Source organism: Sphaeramia orbicularis, chromosome 21, assembly GCF_902148855.1.
Source record: "Sphaeramia orbicularis chromosome 21, fSphaOr1.1, whole genome shotgun sequence".
Classification (NCBI taxonomy): Eukaryota; Metazoa; Chordata; class Actinopteri; order Kurtiformes; family Apogonidae; genus Sphaeramia; species Sphaeramia orbicularis.
In genome coordinates this window covers 39,942,670-39,966,478 of record NC_043977.1, presented here as the reverse complement: position 1 = coordinate 39,966,478, position 23,809 = coordinate 39,942,670, and the positions used below count along the sequence as shown (strand labels likewise).

The following is a 23,809-nucleotide window of genomic DNA, read 5'->3' as shown; positions in this document are numbered from 1 at the left end:
AAAAAAGACTATTTCTGCCCAAAGGATGCACTGTGAAGCAGCAGCGAAGGTCAAATACTTAACAAATTACTCTGTATATCAGTTAAATCGAGCCACCTTTGCCTTAGGAAAAAAAATTAAAGTACTTTAAATCACTCGACTTTGGTCTCTGAATTCACGTTTTGTTTTCATATTAAAGCACAAACAATTTCAGGATGGCATTATGTAGTGACATTGTAGTTTTACATTTCCTTTCCACAACTTTATAATAACTTTATACGTGTTAAGGCCAGTTTTATTGCATTGACAGACAAGTAAAAACACAGCATTTCAGCCATTAAATCCCCACAAATAAATATTGAAAACTTTTGTGTTAACACTGAATTTAAAGTAATGCTATTACAACTTTTAAGTTATTAAGGGGCAATATTTTTTGTCTTTGGCAGTTTTGGAAAAATGTCAAAATAATTGTTGATCATCTCTTTTTTTTTTTCAGTAAACTTCCGTGCTCACAGTGACATGATCTGAGGCAGACACAGGCTGCATGAGCTGAAATGTGTTCTTATGCCAAAGCCATCAAACCCCATTTATTATAATTACACAGACCAAAGGAAGAGGCAGGAATGTGGATGAAGTTCACTTTATGGTGAGTTTTAAGTTCCATCCAAGTCTGAACTGTCACATAAATACTTTGAATACCAAACATGCAAACACATGGAAGTGAAGAACGGCCACGGCTGCATTTAGGGCTGGACAATAAAATAATAATTATCAATACTTTGCTTAATATTATTAAATTTTGACACAAAATTATCACTATAATTGTTTTGAATATTCTATCTCTGGATGTCTGAAATGTTCTTCTGTTTGGTATTTGTCAAGTTCTAACCATAAAGAAGCATTTAAAGACATGAATAGAGGTATTTTCTTAGTTTTTGTTGTTTTTATTTTCGATAAGAACTCAAATTGTGCTCATTTTGTTTGTTTTGATTTAATGTTGTAAAAAATCTAAATAAAACTTTCACTGAGGATTTAAAAAATGAACTAAATAAGCACTGAATTGCAATATCAGACACTATACCATTCTACAGAAGATGATTAGGGCTACTGGAAAAAAAAAAAAAATTATATATATATATATATATATATATATATGTATATATATATACAGGATGGGGAAGCAAAATTTACAATAAACATTTAGTTGTTTTTTCTCAGCAGGCACTACGTCAATTGTTTTGAAACCAAACATATATTGATGTCATAATCATACCTAACACTATTATCCATACCTTTTCAGAAACTTTTGCCCATATGAGTAATCAGGAAAGCAAACGTCAAAGAGTGTGTGATTTGCTGAATGCACTCGTCACACCAAAGGAGATTTCAAAAATAGTTGGAGTGTCCATAAAGACTGTTTATAATGTAAAGAAGAGAATGACTATGAGCAAAACTATTACGAGAAAGTCTGGAAGATACAATTAAAGAAGAATGGGAGAAGTTGTCACCCCAATATTTGAGGAACACTTGCGCAAGTTTCAGGAAGCGTGTGAAGGCAGTTATTGAGAAAGAAGGAGGACACATAGAATAAAAACATTTTCTATTATGTCGATTTTCTTGTGGCAAATAAATTCTCATGACTTTTAATAAACTAATTGGTCATACACTGTCTTTTAATCCCTGCCTCAAAATATTGTAAATTTAGCTTCCCCACCCTGTATACATATATATATATATATATATATATATATATATATATATATATATATATATATATATATATATATATATATATATTTATTTATTTATTTATTTATTTTTCTAGGAAAAAACTCAGAATTCCAAGATTAAAGTCAGAAGTCAGAGAAAAAAGACAGAATTCTGAGATTAAAATCTGAATTTTTCTCTAAGAATTCAGAATTTTTCTCAGAATTTTTTTCCCCCTCATAATAATAACAAAATAAATATATATTGGACCTTAAATTTTGTTTTTCTAGTGGCCCTAATCCTCTTCCGTACATTCCAGTCTATACCAGTTTGATTCTTTTTTTTTTTTTTTTTTTAATTTACCTTTTTTCATGGGTTTTACAAATCATTTAAAATATCAAGTAACTGGTTTCTTCAACTTTCACTCAGGACCAAAAACCAGCCTTTAAACTGGCAAGAAATAATGATTTTCCATTTATTGTTGTAATACTTCTATCAACCAGCCCTGTCTGCAATCATTGTTTAATACTAAGAATATGAGACAGTTATTTTGTGTAGTTAACTATATATAAAAAAACAAATAAGTGCAAACATGGGCATTCTTGTCTTCTGTACACATCATAGACTGTATATAAGTGTACAAATACATTCAAAAATATACCATTAAGTAAACACGTCGATGTTAAATACCTGGCAACAGAGTGTATTTGCTTCAAATTCAGTGTTAACGCTCATTATCATGAAACATTTACGAAAAATTCAAAGAAAAATTCTAATTTCCTCTGTCAGTGCAGACGGACATAGAAAAATAGTATTGTCACAAGGTTATGGCAATAGAAAAATAGTTTTTACACTAAGTATGTTCTTTTAGTGACATCTTCCTGAGACACACAGTGCAGCCCTTGAGTAGAAAGCTTTTAAAGTAAGATAACATATTGAGAAAGAGAAGAAAGTGTTTTTAGATATGAGGAAATCTGTTCTTAAACCACTCAGAGGTTTTTGTAAAAACTGCACTTTTTACGTCTCAGTAGTAGAAAGGCCATATCTCTTTTACCTCACCTTTATTTTTACATATTTTTTGTGTTTTTCTGTATATTTTCAGCCAAATCAGCATTTTATTACATTTGAGAATTAAATATTCACTCTTAATTTTACTGACAATACTGTATAAACACTGTTGCCAAATACTCCTGCATTTGGGAAAAGGGAATAATAAAAAAAGACCCCTTGTTTAAATATTTGTTAAGTAGTACCAGATGTGACTGAGCGTGTCACGAATACTCAAAATATTTAACTCGAAATATTTTATTTTTTAAAATATTCTCATATTAAACAATGATCTTGTTAAGAACGTTAATAGGATACAATTTGTATCAACAACAGAGGTCTCATTCGGCAACAAGAAATGATGCTAATCATCAGGCAACAGTTTTAGCCTTACAAACCATTCTCAGACAGTAAACACTTACTAATAAAAATATTATTATTGATATGAAGTATTTGAAGAAAGCATGTGTTCTGTACAAACATTCTGCTCCAAGTGCTTTAGATGCCCTTTAATGTTAAGTTGTGGCCAGAAGTTTGAGCAGTGACACAATGTGATCCGACCATAAAAGTGTTGTATTGACAAAGTCGTAACTCAGAAACGTGAAAAAAAAAACACATTTGCCACTGCAGAAACATCTGGACACGACTGTGCTGTTGAATTTAAAAAAAAAAAAAAGGAAAAGAAACAGATGAGAAGTTTGAGAGAATACTGATGAAACTCAGTGGGTGGAGTCAATGGACCACGCTGATACTGGCCTGTGTGACTGTGTTCATCTGAAGTGTGTATTGATCTGTTGCAAACACAAGCTTTTTCAAAGTAAAACAATCAAATTTCAGGTTTGTACATACTTAAAAATAGAGAATCTTTTTTTCTTTCACCCAAGGCTTGTTGTTGAGCCGCATTATGTAATAAATTCCCATTATGTAACAAAAGTCCAAAATGTAATAAGAATGTCACGTCATCTTGTAATAAAGCCGCATTATGTAATAAACTGACGCATTTTGTAATAAACTACGTCAACGCATTATATAGTAAATTTTTTCATATTATGTAGTGAGTTATTACAATTTGAGAAATGTATTACAAAATGCACTTGACACATTTTTATTAAAAAAAAAAAAAAAAAAAAAAGTAATAACATGGTTCATTATGTAATAACAACCCAAATTAATATAATTTCAGAGCAATTTAGAAGAAATTAGTCACAGGAGCTACAGGTAATGGAATCAGAACTTTAACCACACAGTTTAAAGATTAATTTAGCACATCACATTTTCCTGAAAATAAAAATGTGTCAAGTGTATTTTGTAATAAATTTGTAATAAACTTACTACATAATGTGAAAAAATGTACTACATAATGCATTGAGGTTGTTTATTACAAAATGTGTCAGTTTATAACATAATGCGGCTTTATTACAAGATGACGTGACATTGCTATTACATTTTGAACTTTTATTACATAATGGGTATTTATTACATAATGCGGCTCAACAAGGCTGTGATAAAAGGATCATGTCATTATTTTCTCACATCTTATTCCCAACACATCATCTGAACAGAACTGTTTTCTCACGTGGGGGGTCTGACAGCTACTGTGTGTGATTGGTCAGAAATATGAAGTGGGCGTGGCTACTGTGGAAAAATGGAGGACTTCCCAGGAGTTTTGCACTTGAGTTTCTCTTTAAGAATGAAAAGTCCTGACCAGAAGTAACTTAGTTCTTTTCTTAAGTATGTAATAGCATTTATAAACTCTCATAATATATATATCAGGGGTGTCAGATTCATTTTGGTTCGGGGGCCATATTTAGCCCAATTTGATCTCAAGCAGGCCTTAATGACTTAATAACCTATAAATAATGACAAATCCAAGTTTTTCTTGTTGTTTTAGTACAAAAGCCCCCAATTAAATTATGAAAATATTTACATTTTACAAAAAAAGATGTGAATAACCTGAAAAAACAGAAATTTCATTTGAAAAATTAGTGCAATTTTAACAATATTATCCCTCAACTTATTATTTGTACAAGTGCATTACACATAATGCTACATAAACATTTGGTAACAGGCAGAATATCGTTAAAATTTTGGAGTTTGGAACTAAAATTTGAACAATTTCTACAATAGTCCATCTCTTATTATTAACACAACTACAGATCACAGTGGATCCATAAATGCACAAAACATTTAGTAACAGGCAGAATATTGTTCAAATTGCACACTTCGGGTTGTTCATCTTTGTTTTTATTTATTTATTTGCATTTTATTGTGAAAGAATAATTTTGTAAATGTAAATATTTTCACAGTGTAATGTTATTTTTTTCACTTCAACTTTTTCCACATAATTTTTCACAAAGAAAATCTGTAGTTGTCATTATTTATGGGTTTATTGTGTTGTTATTTTTACTTGAGATCACATTGGTCTGCATGTGGAACCTGAACCAAAATGCTTTGGACAACAGGGGTGTTCAGGTTCATCTTTGCACTTTCATCCTGCGGGCCGGAATGGAACCTTTGGCGGGCCAGATTTGGCCCCCGGGCCGCATGTTTGACACCTGTGATATGTATGTTAATAACGTATGTTAGGATGATAGGAGAAAATCCAGTACATTTGCTTTTTCATGGAACAGACTACATGAATTTTAAACATAAATCATTTGGGATTAAATACTTTTAATTTAGAGAATTTTAACATTATCCTAAACCTTTATTTTAACATGAACATATATTAGGAAAAGCTACCTTACATTTTTTGCATTGCAATTTTTGCTCTTTTATTCTTCATAATTCTTCTTATGCTACATTCATTTGCACATTTTTGAATCATTGGAAAGTAAATATCTTTGGGATTATTGAAGGTCATGTGTAGTCACATCAGTGTGGGTAAGAAGTGGGGGGTATTAAGCCCAAAAGGACCCAGTTTATCACAGATCATTGTTTGTTTGTCCACAGGTTCTGAGCAGTAATTCATATTTTTTCACAAACAGTTCCCATTTAGACTTGCTCAGCTGGTCAACTATTAACCTGTCAGGAAACATTATACATTGTAGAAGACACCTCAAAGGTAGTTATGGAATTAGTTATGGAAAAGTTAGCTATAGAAAGTTAGTTACGGCTAGTTACGGACCCCCCACCCCCACCATGAATTAGGTTGTTTTTCACGAACGCTAATAGCTACAGTAGTTTTTCACCAGCTAGCCAACAAGGAAAATGGCCGCCAAACGAACTGTAGGACAAGATATTTACACACAACAGTGAAAGGAAACCAGACTTAACGTCAAATAAGGTGAATTTCCAGCCTGTCTGAGAGTCTGTGTTTGGTCAGTGTCTCTTACAGCTGTGTCTTTTTCAATAATACCAGTCTTTCGTGCTCTGGTTGATTTGCTTGGTCTCTGCCTGGGACAGGTCCACCAGGGCTTCGATTATTTTGGAATTTGTTTGATTTGTGAAGGAGTTCATACAGGAAACTGCTAACTAGAGACAATAAAACCTTTTTCTCCAATGACAGAAACTAAACAAGGATAATTACTGTAATTCATAATGGCAGCATTCCATGTTGGTGCATCAGTTTCAGGATTTTGGTTTGTGCTTGCAGAAAAAAAAAATGCATGGTTTTGGCACATGCACGCATATTGAATATAAAGTCAAGAAAGTGAACGTTTTTAAGTGCGCAGGCTTTTTAGTTGTAGTAAGAAATAATGTAAAAAAAAAAAAAAAAAGTACTATCCTTTTAGTTTTAGTTACATTTCCTTCAGAATGTAAAGTATTAAAAGCTGTTGAGATGAAGACTTTGTAGGCCAAGAAATATGATCAGAAAACCTTAAAGTTCATTAACTGAAAGTCAAACCAGATTTTATGTTTTGTTTTTTTTTCCCGCTGCTGTTAGTGAATGTACAGACAGGTGACAAATTAAAGGAAAAGTCAGTTTTCAGCGTCTTACTCGGGTGATGTTAAACATGACTAATGCTGCGTTTCCACCACATGAAACCAGCTCGACTTGACTTGACTCGGGTACCAGGTACTATTCCTGGAGACCGTTTCCATTACAGGATACTACTGACTTTAGAGTACCTGGATGTCAGACTAGACTGCTCAGAGAGTTGCTGATAAACTTGCTTGTTGCATGTTGTCTCATCAAGCTCACGCTGAATCTTTTCATCAACCACCAAGGACAGAAATTTCTGAACCTCCTCGACCAACCATGGTGTAGTTTTGTGGGCTGTTATCATGGATTAACCTACTGCAGTGGCAGCTGCTCGTCTTTCAGAGAGGGAAAGCTCATTGTCGGCTTACATAAAAAATTGTCAGGTTATTTAAACATAAATTCGTCCCTCCGTTCCTTTTTAAGAAAATGGTCAGTGACCTTATCGTACCAAGTAAACAAGAAAACACTGAAATTATGTTAAATTGAAACAAGGAAGTACAATGAGTGTGTTTTATTTACAGCGCAAGAAATGAATGAGTAATTTCGTAGTGGTTTCTCTCTTGATTTCACAGCAGAATGTGCGACAGTATTAAACTGAACTGTGTCAGTGAAGGAGTAGATCTCAAACTAGCTGTCAATCAAACGGGATTCAGCCTTTTGACTGATCCTCCAATCAGCGCGAGGAAGCCCGGTGTCCAGCCCAGCCGAGCTCCGCCCACAGCTCCATTCACCCCCAGAGACGCCGAGCGTCCGGGAGCGGGACAACATCGTGGCATTTATCCAATTACCGTCCAGTTTTGGGGCAATGAAAAAAACTGTTCCACTCAGTCCCATTGAAGTGCATGGACACTGAACGTCTACGAGCAAATGCACTGAGTAGAGATCGCATGAGAAAAGCGCAACGGGAATGTATGAGAAGTGAACATGAGAGTGATTCTGAACGAACTCGTCTGTGAGATGAACATGTTCTAACACATTTGTAGTCAATGAATTGTCAACACAACTGTACATATTTAACCATTTAATTTTCATAATTTTAGGGGAAGCCGAGCTTCCCTTGCAGTCTATGAGAAATCGCCACTGACCTACTGGTATATTTACTGTAAACTTACAGATCTGTTTTTTTTTTTAAATGACGTGTCACGCATTGATGACGCAATGGCACAGAGACAACTCTCTGACCAATCAGTGATCTGCAGTGTTTACACGTCACATTTTAATATCTCTTTACCCATTTTGGAACCTTGGCCGAGCAAGTACTAGAAAAGTAGTACTGAGTACCAGATTCCAGGTTCTTTTATGTAATGGAAACGCAAAAAGGCCGAGTCAAGTTGAGTCGAGCTGGTACCACGTAGTGGAACGCAGCATAAGGTTCATCCCAGCATCAGTGCTGTTTGGTATTGACTCTACCATGTGTGAGCTCTGAACCGATGAACACCATTCTAAGAAAAGATAGTCTATCATTTGGTGTTTTGATGGTAGATGTGGAGAGTGACGTTCAATATCTGTCATCTGTGAATGTGAAGCAACGACACGTATTTTACACTATTTTCAGACTTATCATTCCACCCTAATATCTGATAAATGGTTGCTTTGTCATAGAGTAAACTACTCCTGTCAGGTTTTTCCATTAATTTATCACCTGCCCATATATAATTAAGTACAATGTAACTTTTAAACAGAAATAAATCATTAGAAATTGGTTTTGCCTTCTTATATTGTTGCATGTGTGTTGTACATCTCTTTCAGGACTGTTTATTCTCTGCTCTGTGGTTGTGGATCAATAATTTAGTTCCTGAGGTGAAGGAATCCCACTATTATAGAGGAACAGCAGATGAAGGCTCAGACCAGAGAACAGATGGATAGGTGCAATATCACACTTCTGCAGTGCGCTGACACACTGTAAAATGTTTCACAAAGAAGTCAGTGTAGTATAAATAAACCACCCGTGTGGTTCTTTGGCTCCACCCACTGATTTAACTGATCTAATGATTAATGTCTCAGAGAGGAGACTGGAGAACTGAAGACAGTTGTGTTTGGTTTGTCAGCTCTTGCATGTTGGTTTGAGTCATTTACTGCAAAACTGCATATTTTATTGAAGGGCATAAACGAGTTCTACCCTGTCCAAAGCTGCTAAATCCTCTCTAGTGGTGACACCACTGACAAAGGAGACCCTGTGTCTCACACACCACAGACATTCACACACATAAAAAATGCAATAAATTAACACATAATATTAAATTAAGAATAAAAGGATACCATCAATTTTTATTCTACCTATATCATGTTTTTCTCTTGATAGCTTGTTATGTGTGTATGGTTTGAAGCCTGAAAAGAAAAAACACAGGATGTGTTTTGTTTAATGTTTTCCGACAGCTGATAAAGCGTGAAGTCAGCTGACAGGGTTATCCTAGCAAAGGAAATACACTGAGTTCAAAGCTAACGACAGCTTGGGGTTTTTGAGAGGAGTTTTTGCTTTCTCTTTTTGCGGCTGCCACTTAAGTTTCACTTCCCTGTTGGGGAAATTCACAAAATCTCACCACAGCATCTGATCTGCCACCTGTTAGTACCTGAAGACATCCACTGAGCTAATATAAGCAATAAATACTGTAGGAATATACTTTAAATGTGGCATTGATGTTTTACAGTTTATTACATTCTGTTACTTACCCTGTGCCGTCATTGTAGTAACTGAAACACAGGCATATGACTAAAATGGAGATTATTGCTTTGAGATGTATTGAAACCCTGATATGATTGCCAAAAAAAAAACAAAAAAAACAAAACAGAAAACACAACAATATCAAGTGCAGAAAACAGAATAATTTCCCAAATTATAAAAGTAATAAGTTAAGATGTAACAAATAAATTAATTTTAACAAACAACACTGTCATTCTTGAAACACAGAAAGCCTCCCTAAGCGGGTATGTGTTCTGAATCAACCTAAACAGCTCAAATAACAACAATAACTCCAGTCTTTCCTGATCTTAAGTGCTTAAGCAGGCATATTCAGTAACATTGCAGATTTGGGATTTCCCTTTTACGAAAAATACCTTTAAAAATAATGGACAATATCCCTGCATTGAAAAAGCAGCCCATTGACAGCGTAAAGAGCTTTAAATAATGTGCTTTTCATCTGCATTATTAGTCTGTCCATACGCATGTGTCATTACCTTTAACTGTGCTGTAATTTTACCATCAAAATGGCAGCTGCAAGCTCCTGAGCATCCATCATATGAGGGTTCCTAGTCATTACCAATCTAACCAGATCTGGAGGAAAGATACCACACAAATTAATAAACAACCTCTCCCTCAGATCCTGATATCGACCTAAGCCAGAGGACTTCTGGTGCTGGTGTGCTGGGGGTGGGAGTGGGGGTGGGTGGCTTTTATGGGTGGGGATGGATGGACTACTGGTCACCTGTGGGATTGGTGGTGCAGAAAAGCCACATGGTGAGGAATGCCTGCCCCAAGGAGAGTGCCACGGTTTCTCATGGACATCTGGAAGGCTCTGTAAAGCGAAGGTGTCATAGCATGGCTTCTGCTGGTAACGGGGGGTCCCAGTTCATCTGGAGTTGAGGTTGTTGGTTTATCCCAGAGTAACTTCTCCTAGATTGAAGTGGGGATCCTTGATACACTCTGGAGTCCTGAACCCCACCCTCCTGCCAAAGGTGGCCCAAGGGGGAACTCTGAGAGGGGGGCATTTGGGGTGGTCTTGCTGAGAACTCCCTGGAAAAACTGCTGAGTGAGGAGGGGTGCTGAAGGAGGGGTGGGATGTATTTGGCTGAAGTGGGTTTGAAGGGATGCGGAGAGGTGTAAGGAGATGTGAAGGTCAATGGTAGGTCATCCAAGCCAAAGCCTTGTGGTTTTGTTTGAGAGATGGAAGGCCCATGAGGACTGTGTTGGCCCAGTTCTGGACGGCTGGTGGGGTAGGGGCCACCACAGTGATAATGGTGATGAAGGTGGCGACACTTTGGACCATCATCTAGAACCGGGTCTGGGGAGAAAGAGTCTGTGCTCTCCTCACTGCTGCAGTCTGAGAGCAGTGATCCAGCTCGAAGGTCAGCTGGGGAGAAGCGTTCCGGACTCTGTGGGACTGTAAGACTTAGACTAGAGTAGGCCTTCACCAGTGAGCTGTAGCCCACCTCTGGGGACTCACATCTGTTGAGTGTTTCAGCCTGGTTTGGTCCTGAGGCTATGGAAGGCCTGGAGTTCCCCATGTACTCCCATCGGTCCAGACTTGCTGATGACGGTGGCCCTCCTGGAGCAGAAAGACCTAAGAAGCTGCTACTACAGCTACTGCTGCTGCTGCTGCTCCCCCTACGGGCCTCCATCTTGGACAGGCCTCGGATCCTGTCCTCCAGGAGGTCAGTGAGGTTTGGCTGTTTCTTTGGAGTGCTCCGACAAACCTCAGCCTCTGCCATGGCATCCAGTTGACCGGAACTTTGGCTCATCACCATCAGGGCATCTTCCAGCAGGCCTCTGGAAGCTACTGATGACATTTTGGCACTGGCACGGAGCTCATCAGCCACAGATCGCTGTGGATGGCTGCCCCTCTCAGGGTGGTAAAACTTGCACTTGTGGCCATATGTGCACTTTTTCCCTAATGGCAGAAACAGCAAAACGTTTGTTATTATTGTGACAAAATATGGGTAATATTGGTGGGCTGTTCATCTGCTGTTTGTATCCAGCACTAGGATGTGTCATTCTCTCAAGCATAACATGGTTAGGACTTCTGCTCAGAAAACAATTATGTTCCAAGTAGGGATGTAACCATATGAAAATGTCATATCACGGTTATTGTGACCAAAATTATCACGATTATCATTATTATCGCGGTATTGTTGAAATTCTGCTCAAAACGTTCAAAAAGTACTTATACACACACTGAAATAATTTAATCAAGTTGTATTTTGAAAAAAACAACAACAACAACAACAAAAAAACAAATAAAATAATAGGCACAATGTACTTTCTCTTGGCAGAAACATTCAAATATTAACCCTTAGTGGTCTGAACCTATTCTGGCCATTTTTCAGTCCTTTTGATTTTGCCTTTATATACTATATACAGTAATGTTTACTATACCCATGTTTGGTATCTTTTTTTTTCAGCATAACTTCATTTATATCACCTGTCTATTATTTTTTTCACTTTAACCTACTTTATGAACACAAAAGGACAGAAAACACACAAAAAAAATATATCAAATCCGATTTGAAAAATGTATATAATTTATTGCATAAATAACACAAAGATACTTAACAAACCTTTTCAAAGACTTTAAAAGTGAATATTAGTTCCAAATATTAGGTATATACAATTAAAATTGTAATAAATTAAAACTATACTCAAATATTTGACATAAAGGCAGATCTTTACATAAGAGTTTTCTCCGGAAAAGTGCAGTAATCAAACACGGTTATCATGATAATTAGAATTTAAACGATAATAATAACCATTGGCAATTTTACCGTGGTTTATCGTTATACTGGTAATCGTTACATCCCTAGTTCCAAGCATAACATATATGTACTAACCCATAGACCAGACCCAGTACTATTTTTGTGGCAGTTTCCAGATGAATTTTTCTCTCTATTAAACCTTTCTAAAGTGATTTATCACCATTTATTATAATATTATCCTCTGTCTTTTGCGTTTTTTCAATAAAAATTTGGTACTTTCCCATACTTAATTTACTGACCATGTAGATGTTCATAAAAGCTCAGATTAAAATTAACTAATATCAGAAACAGAGAAAAATGAAGAAAACCTGACTTTTTCAACAAAATTGATCCTTAACTGAACATAAACCCAGTGTGTTCATCCACTGTCATTGAGCCAACTCCATGGGTTTTACTGTTGAATCAATGTTGTAGAAGATGATGGTGTTTCCACGTTCACAACAGAGCCTCTGAACATCCAAATGGGTCATATCTGATGACCATGAAAAGATGACAAACTGCATTTTACACCAATTATTTACATGGATTGATAGGTTAAATGGATCAAAAGTTATTAAACATTTTATATTGGTAGATGAGTTTGGTCACCAGTGTGTGTTCAGGTCTCGATGGGTTAATGATGGGTTTCTACTCTAAATGCACTCATTATTCAAAAATGCATGTCTAAATACTCATAATACTTTCAGTAATTTATTAAGTGTCAATAATTTTAAGTGCACTGCTGTCAAGTACAGAGGTAATAAATAAAAGTACAGATTATTTACCATAGGGACATGGCTGCTTCCTGTGTTCAGGAATCACTGGCTTCTTCCTCAGGAAATTCTCTAGACTGGGTCCATGACGTCCAAGTGGGTCATCTGGAGGCATGAACCTAAATAGGAGGCAAATAGTACAGTTAAATCATATGTAAATAAAAAGGCGCATTTGTGTTTATTCCACTTTAAAGTTTTGTCCCTTACTGACTACAGAATGGCTTATCTATGTTGTCAAGTTACTTAGAAGCTATAGTTTCAGCCTGATACTAGCACACACACACGGCTGTTTACATTTTAGACCCTGGGCTGACATACAACCACAAAAGCAGTTAAAACATTTAGTTGAACAAAAAATATTCTAATAACAAGTTTATAATAGCTGACAAAGACAATGACAAAAATTTAATTGGAATAAAGATGACAAGCATTTACAGTAATAAACCATGTGCTATTTATGCACTTATAAAACTAAACAGAAATCACAAACCAAACCTAAAGACTAAGTGAAAAATCTAACCAAATAAATGACACTGCCACATGATAAATGAAGTGTCTACAGAGGAAATGACAAGTAGAGCAAAGATGAAAGGAACTGATACGGATCCAAATCATCGCCTCTAGGAAAGATTATGTTAATCAAGTTGGAAGTTAGCTTTCCAGAAAAAGTGTGTAAGGGGACACTGGGTTTCAGTGTCAGACCAAGCCTTTCATCTCCTAAGCCTCTCCTCATCTTCTATTTTACATTTCAGATTGATTAAAATAGATACTTAAAACTTCTTGGTGATTCTTCACTTATATAATGTTCCTTTTGGCAAATGTAAGTTTCTTACTTGTCATTTACAAATGAATACATCAGCAGACGCTCGTCAATGAATTTCTTCCACTCTGGTTTTTCATTGGCGAGGTCGCGGTAGTTGTCATTGGAAACAATGATACCATCTGACTCATAAGCAAGTTTGACAATGAAACGATCATCATAGCAAACTACGCGTCGTCCCTGCACACGACGCGAAGGAGTGAAGACCAGGATCTTCTCTTTTTCCAGTCGTCGTAGAATCTCTTGGTCTGCAACAGGAGTCATACAGTTAAACAGAAGAAGATGAGGTATACCTCCTAAAGCACATGGTTTAACCCTCTGGTATCCTGTCCAGCAAGACCCTTACTAAGCACCAAGTGTGCCTTTTTTGCACACTTGTGGATAATGTCAAAAAAATTTTCATAGTTTGTTTTTAATTCTTTTACACTTTTTTCTATTTCATCAACTTGAGCTGTAAATAAAAATACCAAATACTCAATAATTGTCACATTTTTTAACCCTTTAAATGCCGTGTTTGTAATGTAAACAAACCATTTTTTTGGATGCAAAAAACACAAAAAATGTATTTTTTTCAATATACTACATAAAAAGTGGATCACATATTATTTGATTTTTGCAGCCTGGGATATGTCAATGATTAACAGCAACGTTGGTTGATTTGCATGATTATTTTTGGCGCTAGGTCAAATGTTCAAAAATACATCTGTCACCAAGTGTGCGAAAAATGCACACCTATAAATCAAACTATTAAATATTATATATTGATTTATTTTTCTGCTCTAATTTGATTTTATTTTTGTAAATCAAGGTCAGCCCTAATCATACAGATCAAATGGAAGAAATAGTGTGTTTTAGGCACACTTGGGAGACAGATGCTAGTCTTGTAATTTTCTTTTGTTTACAATGTGCAAATTTTAGTTGGTGGCCAGAATTTTAAAGATCATGCAAAAATGAGCAACTTTTGAATTCTAACTTTATTAAAATTGTGAAAAATAATACAAAGTTTTTTAAAATGAAGTGCAAAGTGTGCCTAAAAGGCGCACCCGGATACCGGAGGGTTAGGTAAAAGCTTTGGCCCATCATTGTGACTTGTGACAAGAATCACATCTACCTGTGATGAGAGCATCAGGTCGTGATTGCTCCTTTCTCCAGGCGGGGACAAAAACAGTGATGTCTCGGTGACCTCGCTCCAGGAACCAGTCAACTGCCAGCTGAATGCCTTGACAGGAGAACACCTCCTTGTTCCCATGGCTGCAAGCAGAAAGACAGTTGTCAAATCTAACCAAAATCGAAACAAAGGAGTCATGACTTAAAGGGTTACTTGGGATTTTCAAAAATGGTTTTGCATGATGCACTTTTTGTCACTTTTATCGTTTTTGTCTTGTCACGAGTACAGGTGTCTATATTCACTGACTTCATGACAACGCACAATGCTTCTTGATGCAACTCAATATCATCAGTTTTCTGTATTACTGCAAATGACTACTGTTAATGCAGTGAGTCTGATGAATCTGAACAACACAACATATTAAATCCAGCAGCACAGTTAGAGATATGAAGATTCACTGACTTCACACTTTTGTATTATGATGTCTGCAATGTGAAACAAAGTTTTCACACTTCTAGTTAGTCATCAATACATGGAAACATAAGGAACATCTTTTCTATGTGGTTCACTTGGTTTAGGTTGAAATCAGTCTTGCTGTTGGGATGAAGCACAGTAATGCAAAAATAAAAAGAACCGATATTGCTCTTGATTGCATTAAATCTAAAGAATATAGGTTAAAATACACACTCAACTGAAGTATAGACACTTAAAACAAGGTATTTGTGATGAATTACCTTCCATCTTTGGAAAGGAGTCTGGCAGTAATCTACAGCAGAGAAAATATTCTAAAAACTGAATAAACTGAAACTCTGTAACTCTTTAAAACCTGACGTGTCATCATTAGCACACCCTGCGCATAAGCCATTTTAGCAGTATTATAACATGCAGTAAATTGTAAATGATTGCTAGATTTTGAAAGATCTGGGGGAAAAAATGTTCTGGAAAAATGGGACTCACTCACAGCATATTTTCTAATCTTTTAGTTTGTCAAAATAAGAAAAAAAAAGTACAGGCGGACCATTTTAAGCTCAGGGTTTAAAGGGTTTTAAGTGGCTAAATGTGCTTTGCAGCTATTGTTCATTTTATTTGGTGAGGTTTGTTGCCACAGCAGACCAAGTCAAAGATGAGCCTACAAAGTTAGGTGGTGTTTTGGCTGCCATGTTGCATGATTTGACTTGCGTTTGTGTCATGTTCAGCTGCCTCACAGCTCCAGCTATTCTTCCTGAAGATACCTAAAACTGTCCTTACATAGCCAGAGGTGTGGGTGCAAGTTGGTAAAGATAATAAGTGATACCAGATACTGTGAGAACCCAAATTAGCTGATTAACCTGTTTTAGAAAAAGCAAAAAAAAAAATATATCATTAAAGTATCAGATCTATCAAGCAAATGCTAGACTTCATTAAGGTTCTTGACACATACTGACTTCAGGGTTCCAATTCATACATCAAATAAGATGCATTTAAACCTGTTTTTATTAAAATAACTGCAAGATCCCTTGGGAGTAGCCACTTATTTCTGTAATGAATACAGGTTAATATTGGTGAGGTCTATAATTAAAAATAAAAAGGCAAATAAAGCCAAACTAAACATGGACAGACAGCTATGGATAAAGAAATTAACCCTTTGAGCACAAACCGGTCCTAACCAGCTCAAATGAAACAATTTGTAATGCAGTGATTTGTCACAAAGTTGTATGTGACCGGTAGTGGACCCATGTGTCTGCTGGAAGTGGTCAAATACAGCAATGTACATGTATGTTAATGGCTGATAATGGAGATTGGTGTGCATTAGCTGAGTTGATTATAGCCTGATATAACATTGGTCTGTAAGTAATATGCTTCCAGAATAAAAGTAGTGACATTTTACCACGTGTGAGTCACTTATAAAGAAAAATCAAGTCAAAAATGCTGGTTTGCTGAAGTTTCCAAGATACAGTCTTGGGTCAAAATGTGAAATTCGAGAATTAATGAGAGAATGGGTTTTAGTACCAGATCTACTTCAAAACACTGTCTGTACATTGCAATACATTCACTTTGCAGGTTCCATCTAGTGAGATTTATAAATCTATTGTATAAATAAATAAATAAATAAAGTATATATAAAAACACTGTATCATATACCTTGAAAACATCAGAAAACCAGCACTTTTGTCATTTGTGTTACAATTAATCTTATTAAAATGCATAATATTTAGCACATTAAATCTCTGAGACAGATAATTTCTAAAGAAAATTGTAGACCATAGTTATTGGGAAGCAGACATATACTACTAGAGTGTACTAGATCATCAATGTGCCTAAGTTTGGTGAATGCAAATGTTTGGTCGTTTATTGGTCAGGGTAAGTCAAGCTAAAAGCCACTGTTCATTCACCCAGCAACACAATAACATATATGCAAATACAGGTCCTTCAGATGTGTATGGTACACCTTCTAAAGGCTCATGTACTCACCTCATAGCTACATTACTCCCATCAACCACAACAGGTCGCAGGTTTTCTTTATTGTCCAGCAGCTGAGAAGGACACAGTAACCGGTAAGTATCCAATGAGGAGGTGGAAGAGGAGGAGGAGCAGGCCAAAGAGGGAGACATAGAAGATGAGGGAGACTGGGCAACAGCCAAGTCTCCTCCTCCTCCTCCTCCTTGTTGTTCCATTTCGGTCTTGGTTCCCAGTTTGACCAGCTCTCCCAGAATGTCATTGATGAGTGCGTCTGGGCCAAGTTTCCTCAACACCAGCAGCACCAGCTCCTCAGAGTAGCCTAGTTTAAGCGCAAACTCCACCTTGGTGCGGCAGTCTGACACATGGTCAGAGTCAGGTGATGATGGTTTTGGTTGTGGGGGGTCTCCAGGGGATTGGTTGGGTGCCAGATCCAGCCTGACTGGTGGACAGACTGAGGTGGACTCTTGATGTAAAGCAGGCTCACCATGATTTGGGTTTTGAGAGGCAGAACAGGAGACAATGTGGGCCCGCTCATCTTCACTGTCAGAGACAGCGCTCTCCTCAGAGAAGTAACTACAGCTACTACTGCTGCTGGAGTTGGACTGTGTACTATAACTAGTGCTGCTGCTACTGATACTGCTACTCCTGTTGTTCTGAACACCAGCTCCCACCGCCTCCTCCTCTCCTGTGTGTGCAGCTCCTGCCGCTGCGCTCACACCAGCCTGTCGCTCAGCACCTTCCACATGGAGGTAGTCCAGATCCAGCCCCAAGCTGAGGATGTGGCCTGTCCCATCCTCCAGATGGTCCTTCAGGCCCATGAAGCCGTCTCATACATCCAGCCCCACGCCCTCCGTGACCTCCCAGGTACCTGACTGACCCCACTGTTCCTGCCAGTAGTTAAAAACTCACTCACTGGTCCTGTTAGGGAAGCCTGAGGGAGACACAAGAAAAACCTGTTAATAGACAGTCAGTGAACATGCCTCCTGATGCAGGTGGGTGGAAGTAGGACTGGAAGAAGAAATTCTGTCAAAATGAAATCTGTAACAATAAGCTTTAGACATTTTTACTTGATGGGCTGTTAGTGGTACATCTCAGATGGCTAATGCAGAAAACATTGAAAAGTACTGTATATTGTAGCTGATGTAGTTGTCTTTCACAGCAGGTAGACATGTAGCATAAATAGCATAGTTTACTGTGTTTCTTGCAGCCATCTTTAAATCAAGCAAAAACCTACAGACAATCTCTTCTTCCCTTTCATAAACAATTTTTGGGAGTAACTAGTTACAGGTGATGCTACAGAAGCAGTTACATCCAAATGTTTTGTATTGTTATCAGGAAGAAAAACCTATATGAAGAATACATTAATTTTGCCCTGCATCTTTTCTCTGTGTGGGAACACCGTCTTTTAGTGTAGTTTTGACAACGCAGGGCCACAAAGCATTTGGGACAAGCTGCAGTGCAAAGTACAGTATCATTAAGACTGTAATCACTAATATGGAACTGTCTCTATCTAGACAGGCGCCAATTATTTACCAAATTTCGGGTGTTGTTTTAAGTGGCTGTCTTATTTCACCTCTGATGTGCCAATCAAATCGAAGCACATCACTCTAAGCCAGTGTTTCTCAAACTGTCGGGCCCTTTTTTTCTACAGGTTAGAACGTGTAGCAGGTGGAACTAATGTTTTAGCATCGGAGCACCCTGGACTCATTTTAGGGACGTACAACAAACAAATCTACTGCCATGGTGATCTGTCACTAGACTAGATGAAGGTTTGGAGAATGGACATGGATTGGACTGGAAAAGAAAAATGTGCAATGTTTCTGTTTTTGCAGTTTGTACAGTTTGCACTTTGATATTCTGAGATGTGCATTGCAGCTCATTGCACCCACTGATATTGTTAAAATGTTCATCTTTGTTACCAACATTTGTTTGTTATTCTAGAAAAAAGTAACTTCAGTGTCACAGTTGTAAGATAATTGTTAATTTCCTATTTTTATTTTGAAAAATATTGTCTCAGGGAGCAGTCTTGTTGAGTTTATTTGTATTATTCAAGCAAAAATCTAAGTTATTTGTAATCTGCAAAACACTGCAAACACTGCAAACTATTATTAGGTAAACTAACAACCTACCACAGCCATAGTTATAATAGCCCAGTTTAAAATATTTTTAGAAGAATAGTTAAAATATAAAATAAAATAGTTACAAAATTACATTCTAAGACTGTCGTCAATGGAGGAGGGGAGTAATATAATACTGGTAACTTGTAATTTATTACATTTTAAAGATAACTTTCACATTTTTGGCCATAAGAAAGACAAGTCTGTACAAAAGCATCATCGTTTATCCTAACCCCAGGACAGTCGCAACAAGTCTGACTGCTCAGCTTACATCATTCGCATACAAAAAGCTAATGCTGTGTGTAAATGTAACTGATGTCAAATAGAGGAAAAACACTGTCAGAGAGTGACAGTACAAAGTGGTGTGAGGTCTATGAATGCATTTGCAGGATGTCTTTGTATTTACTTGCTAAATTCCTCACTTCAGCATTAGTTTAATTTGGACCCTTGAGTATTTGTATATAAAAGTAGCTTAAAATCTTTTATTGTCATTATCATTGCTCACTCTTTTTGAGATATGTTTCTTCCCCTTTAATGTACCTTTTTTTCCTCTGTTGTTGTTATATGTATTGCAGTGCTTTACTATCTTGTTATTTTATGTTATATTTATATTGTTTCTATATGACAAAAGATATTTATCTAACTGCATTTTAAGATTCTTACATTTTAACATCGCTGCATCAAACAACCGCTGAGGAAGTTCACTTTGCGAACTCCAGTGTGTTATGTTAGCGGATATCACCAAGGAAGAGTACAGTAAAATGCAAAACCAAAATCCAAAGTAAATGTTTTGTTTCATGGCTCATAACTACAGGTGCCGTTAGACCTGGGCATTCAGGACTTAGGCCCCGGATGTTTTGGCAGTAGTCCCGGATCTCTGAGCACACCGTTTTTAATTAAATATTTTTTTTTAAATAAGCATATGAATAAATACATGTCCCCTTCATCACTGGTACCTGCAGTTGTACGTCTGTACGGCCTGTGCGTACTGAGAGAAATTTGAGAATGAGACACACAGAGAGAGAGAGAGAGAGAGAGAGAGAGAGAGAGAGAGAGAGAGAGAGAGAGAGAGAGAGAGAGAGAGCTGTATGATGGGATGGAGAACAGGGTGGGGTGCGATTTTTCGAACTCTCTTGGTGACAAATCTTGTGACTTTTTCTGGTGCTACTGGTGACTTTTATAGTGTTTTGGAGACTGTGACGCACTGTAACTGATCTCCATCATGCAGAAAAAATGATTGAACAGCAGCATCTTGAAACATCTCCACTGCTTCTCCCAGGTTTCTGGTTTGTCCTTTTGGATCTAGTGCACCCCCCTACCTCCTCCCCCCTGATGTTACGAACTAAAATATGTCTTACGCAGAGTGCAATTTGTCAGAAAAACAGAGGGGGAGATGTTTTTGTTTTGTTTTTTTTGTCGGAGTGGGGGGCAGCAGTTATATACGTGGGGGTGTGTTCCATAACTAACGTAACTAATGCTGGTGTGAAACTAAAGGGAAACTTTACATATTTTCAACGTCCAACTCTCGGGTTCTATTCCTGTATTATACAGCGGATCTTACACAAAATTTTCACAACTTCTAACCTGTATCCACTGGATCCCCTCCACTGCTCTATGACCCCCCCCCACACACACACACACAAATGCTGGGCATGAATTTGTCATGTTAACCCCCTCTTTACAGTGCCCCAGTGCATGGGGACGTTTGTGAATTCTGTCGCTGCTGACAGTTCGTTTCAGGTGAACATCAGTGCCAGTAATGTAGGATATAGGTGGAAGAAAACCGTCACAACCTGCCTGTTATTTCTACTGGTTGGTTGTCCCCCTCAAGGATGAAATTCATTGAGCAGAAGTAGGGATGTAAATACCAGAGGGGGGGTTAATCCCCTCCATCCTCCCCAACAAATCGCACCCTGGTCTTACAAACTATACATCTCCACCAGGTCGCAAATTAGCCGCGGATGTTTTCAAGTCCTAACGACGCCCATGTTCCTAACATATTTTAAACAAGTTGAAAGCTGCAGCTTCTCTCACTTCCTCCCACTTGCACTGATTTGCATTTTAGGAGCACTGAGTTGTCAGAAAAAGAGTAGTTAGACGAGAGACAAGTGTCAAAAGTGTCAAAGTGTCAAAAACACCACATCAAACATAAGCCAAATCTAACAAACAAATCACATTAATAACACACACACACACACACACACACACGTTTAACATCTCTCGACACGCAGGATTGGCCAAGGAATAAAAGCTAAGAACATTACAACCAATACAGGACTGGTCTTACTAAAATGATTTATGGATATGGAATGATAACATTGTGGTCTGTAAAGATGTCATCAAATAAAGCATTTTAAATATCAATGTGTATCATAATTAATCATTCAAAAACTTTATATATACTAAATGATAGCACTGACTACTCTGACTATTATGATTAGAAAGAGCTGGACAAGGCAGTTTAGGTAAACAGTGACTTTACATATAAATATAAATGTATTACCAGTCTGAATCCTACTATACTTTGACCCATACTGGTACAAAAGCAGAAGCATTATTAGTATAAACAACTCCAGCTACTTTAAAGCTTGAGCCATTAACTTAATATAATACATATTAAATCTATTTTTATTTTTACAAGTCAGTCAAAATCTTAGGTGATCACAACAAATAGCAGATTTTATTGTCCTAAATTGTCCTGCAATGTAAACTTTATAATCTGAATTCAGTTATTACATTAAATAAATCTTGAAAAAGTCCACCAAAGCCTTTGCACAACTGTTTGAGAACATGTAACACTGGATAACAACAAAGACGACACAAAATACGGAATCAAAACACCAAGTTATGCACATGACGTTGTTATCTGAAAGCTACCATACCTCAGTGTGTGACCTGCAGCAGTCGACTGAAAGTGAGAGACCATCCTGCTCTTAAGTTACTATTAATATGTATCCCAATACTATAGAAAACTCAGCTTCAGCCTTGGTCCCTCCCACTGTCATCGTGAAGGATTTATCTGACGACTCCATATTTTTGGACACAAGCAACGTTTAATCCTCTTATAATTTGACTGTACTGAGACGTGCCAAAGAAGTTACTGGCACGGTAACAGATATGTTCACCTCTTCAGCCGCCAGTTTCTTAAAACAGTGAAACAAACACAGATGTGATACACACTAAAACCAGCTTCCTGCAATATCATACTTCAGCCTTAATATGAGCATAACATGATTTTTTTTTGTTTTAAACTGTAGATCAGATGATGTCATTTTGTGTTTTAAGGAGCAGAAAGTTATGTATGTATGTATGTATGTATGTATGTATGTATGTATGTATGTATGTATGTATGTAAGTATGTATGTATGTATGTAAGTATGTATGTATGTATGTAAGTATGTATGTATGTATGTATGTATTTATTTATTTATTCAAAATTTTTTATTAGGACACATTTTCAGTTTACATATCTCCTGTCCAGTTTTCCATTTTTCCAAAAACCAACTGACAACAAACAAAAACTTCAACAAAAAAATAAATGAATTAAAAAAAAAAAAAAAAAAAAAAAAAAGGGAAAAATAGTCCCCCCCCCCCCAACACACACACACACACACACACACAGACAGGTCCACATTTACTTAATTACGTGTGTTACAGGTATTCTATTCCGTTATGTTGTCTATAGATGTTATATCAAAGTAAGAGAGGACTAGAATTTTTTATGCAAATATGTTTTGTGTTATTTTTAGAGGATGAGTTCTTGATCACAAAGGCCATTTTAACCAGAAAAACAAGGATTTTTTAAAAAAAATGTATTTGTTTAGTTATCATGCATAATACAGTACAGATAGTCCAAACAAATGCAGCATTCAAACTGTATTAAAACTGCAGTGCTTGATAGTTTTTCTTGCCGTTACTGGGCAAAAAAATCAATCATTTCAGCATTCTGTATTTCAAGTGGTTGGAAAAGGAACAAGATTTCTGTTGCTGTCTGCAGACTTTTTGTCAGGTTGTAAAACATCACTGTGATGGGAGGTCTGGGGCACTCCTAGGTCTTTCCAGTCAAGTAGGAGGATTAAATACATGATTGACTTTAATACTCGTTCTATCAGAGCCAATTGCTCTACCTCCTGGCATGAAACTGAAGTTTGAGAATGTAATTTCATTTTTCCATAGCGGCATGAAACTGTCGAGAACGCTGAAAAAGGTGTGTATTTGTTTCCCCTGATTTTGCCTTCAGCAATACATAAATGATTGAATAGACAAAATTAAAAGTAAAAGGCTTATGCAATGACACTCTAATCCATTTAGTCTTGTCTAAAAAAAAAAAACAACCCTAAAAGCTAGTCATTTACACTTGTAACCCTCAAAAATAAATCTGCTCACCTTTCTTCTGAAATCCAAACCCTAAGTGCTGCAGAGTTAAAACTTCAATGAGTAGGTTTTTTT

The 23,809-nt window shown here is 36.8% G+C and overlaps 1 protein-coding gene across 1 annotated transcript; it reads right to left on the bottom strand.

Moving 5' to 3' along the window:
* Positions 1-8,584: 8,584 nt before the first annotated feature.
* LOC115412350 (probable ribonuclease ZC3H12C) lies at positions 8,585-18,061 on the bottom strand. Its single transcript, XM_030124797.1, is given in 6 exon segments — positions 8,585-10,213; positions 10,215-11,262; positions 12,889-12,995; positions 13,710-13,944; positions 14,808-14,947; positions 17,256-18,061. Coding segments are annotated over 6 exon segments (2,715 nt in total). The 3' UTR covers positions 8,585-9,834.
* Positions 18,062-23,809: the final 5,748 nt, after the last annotated feature.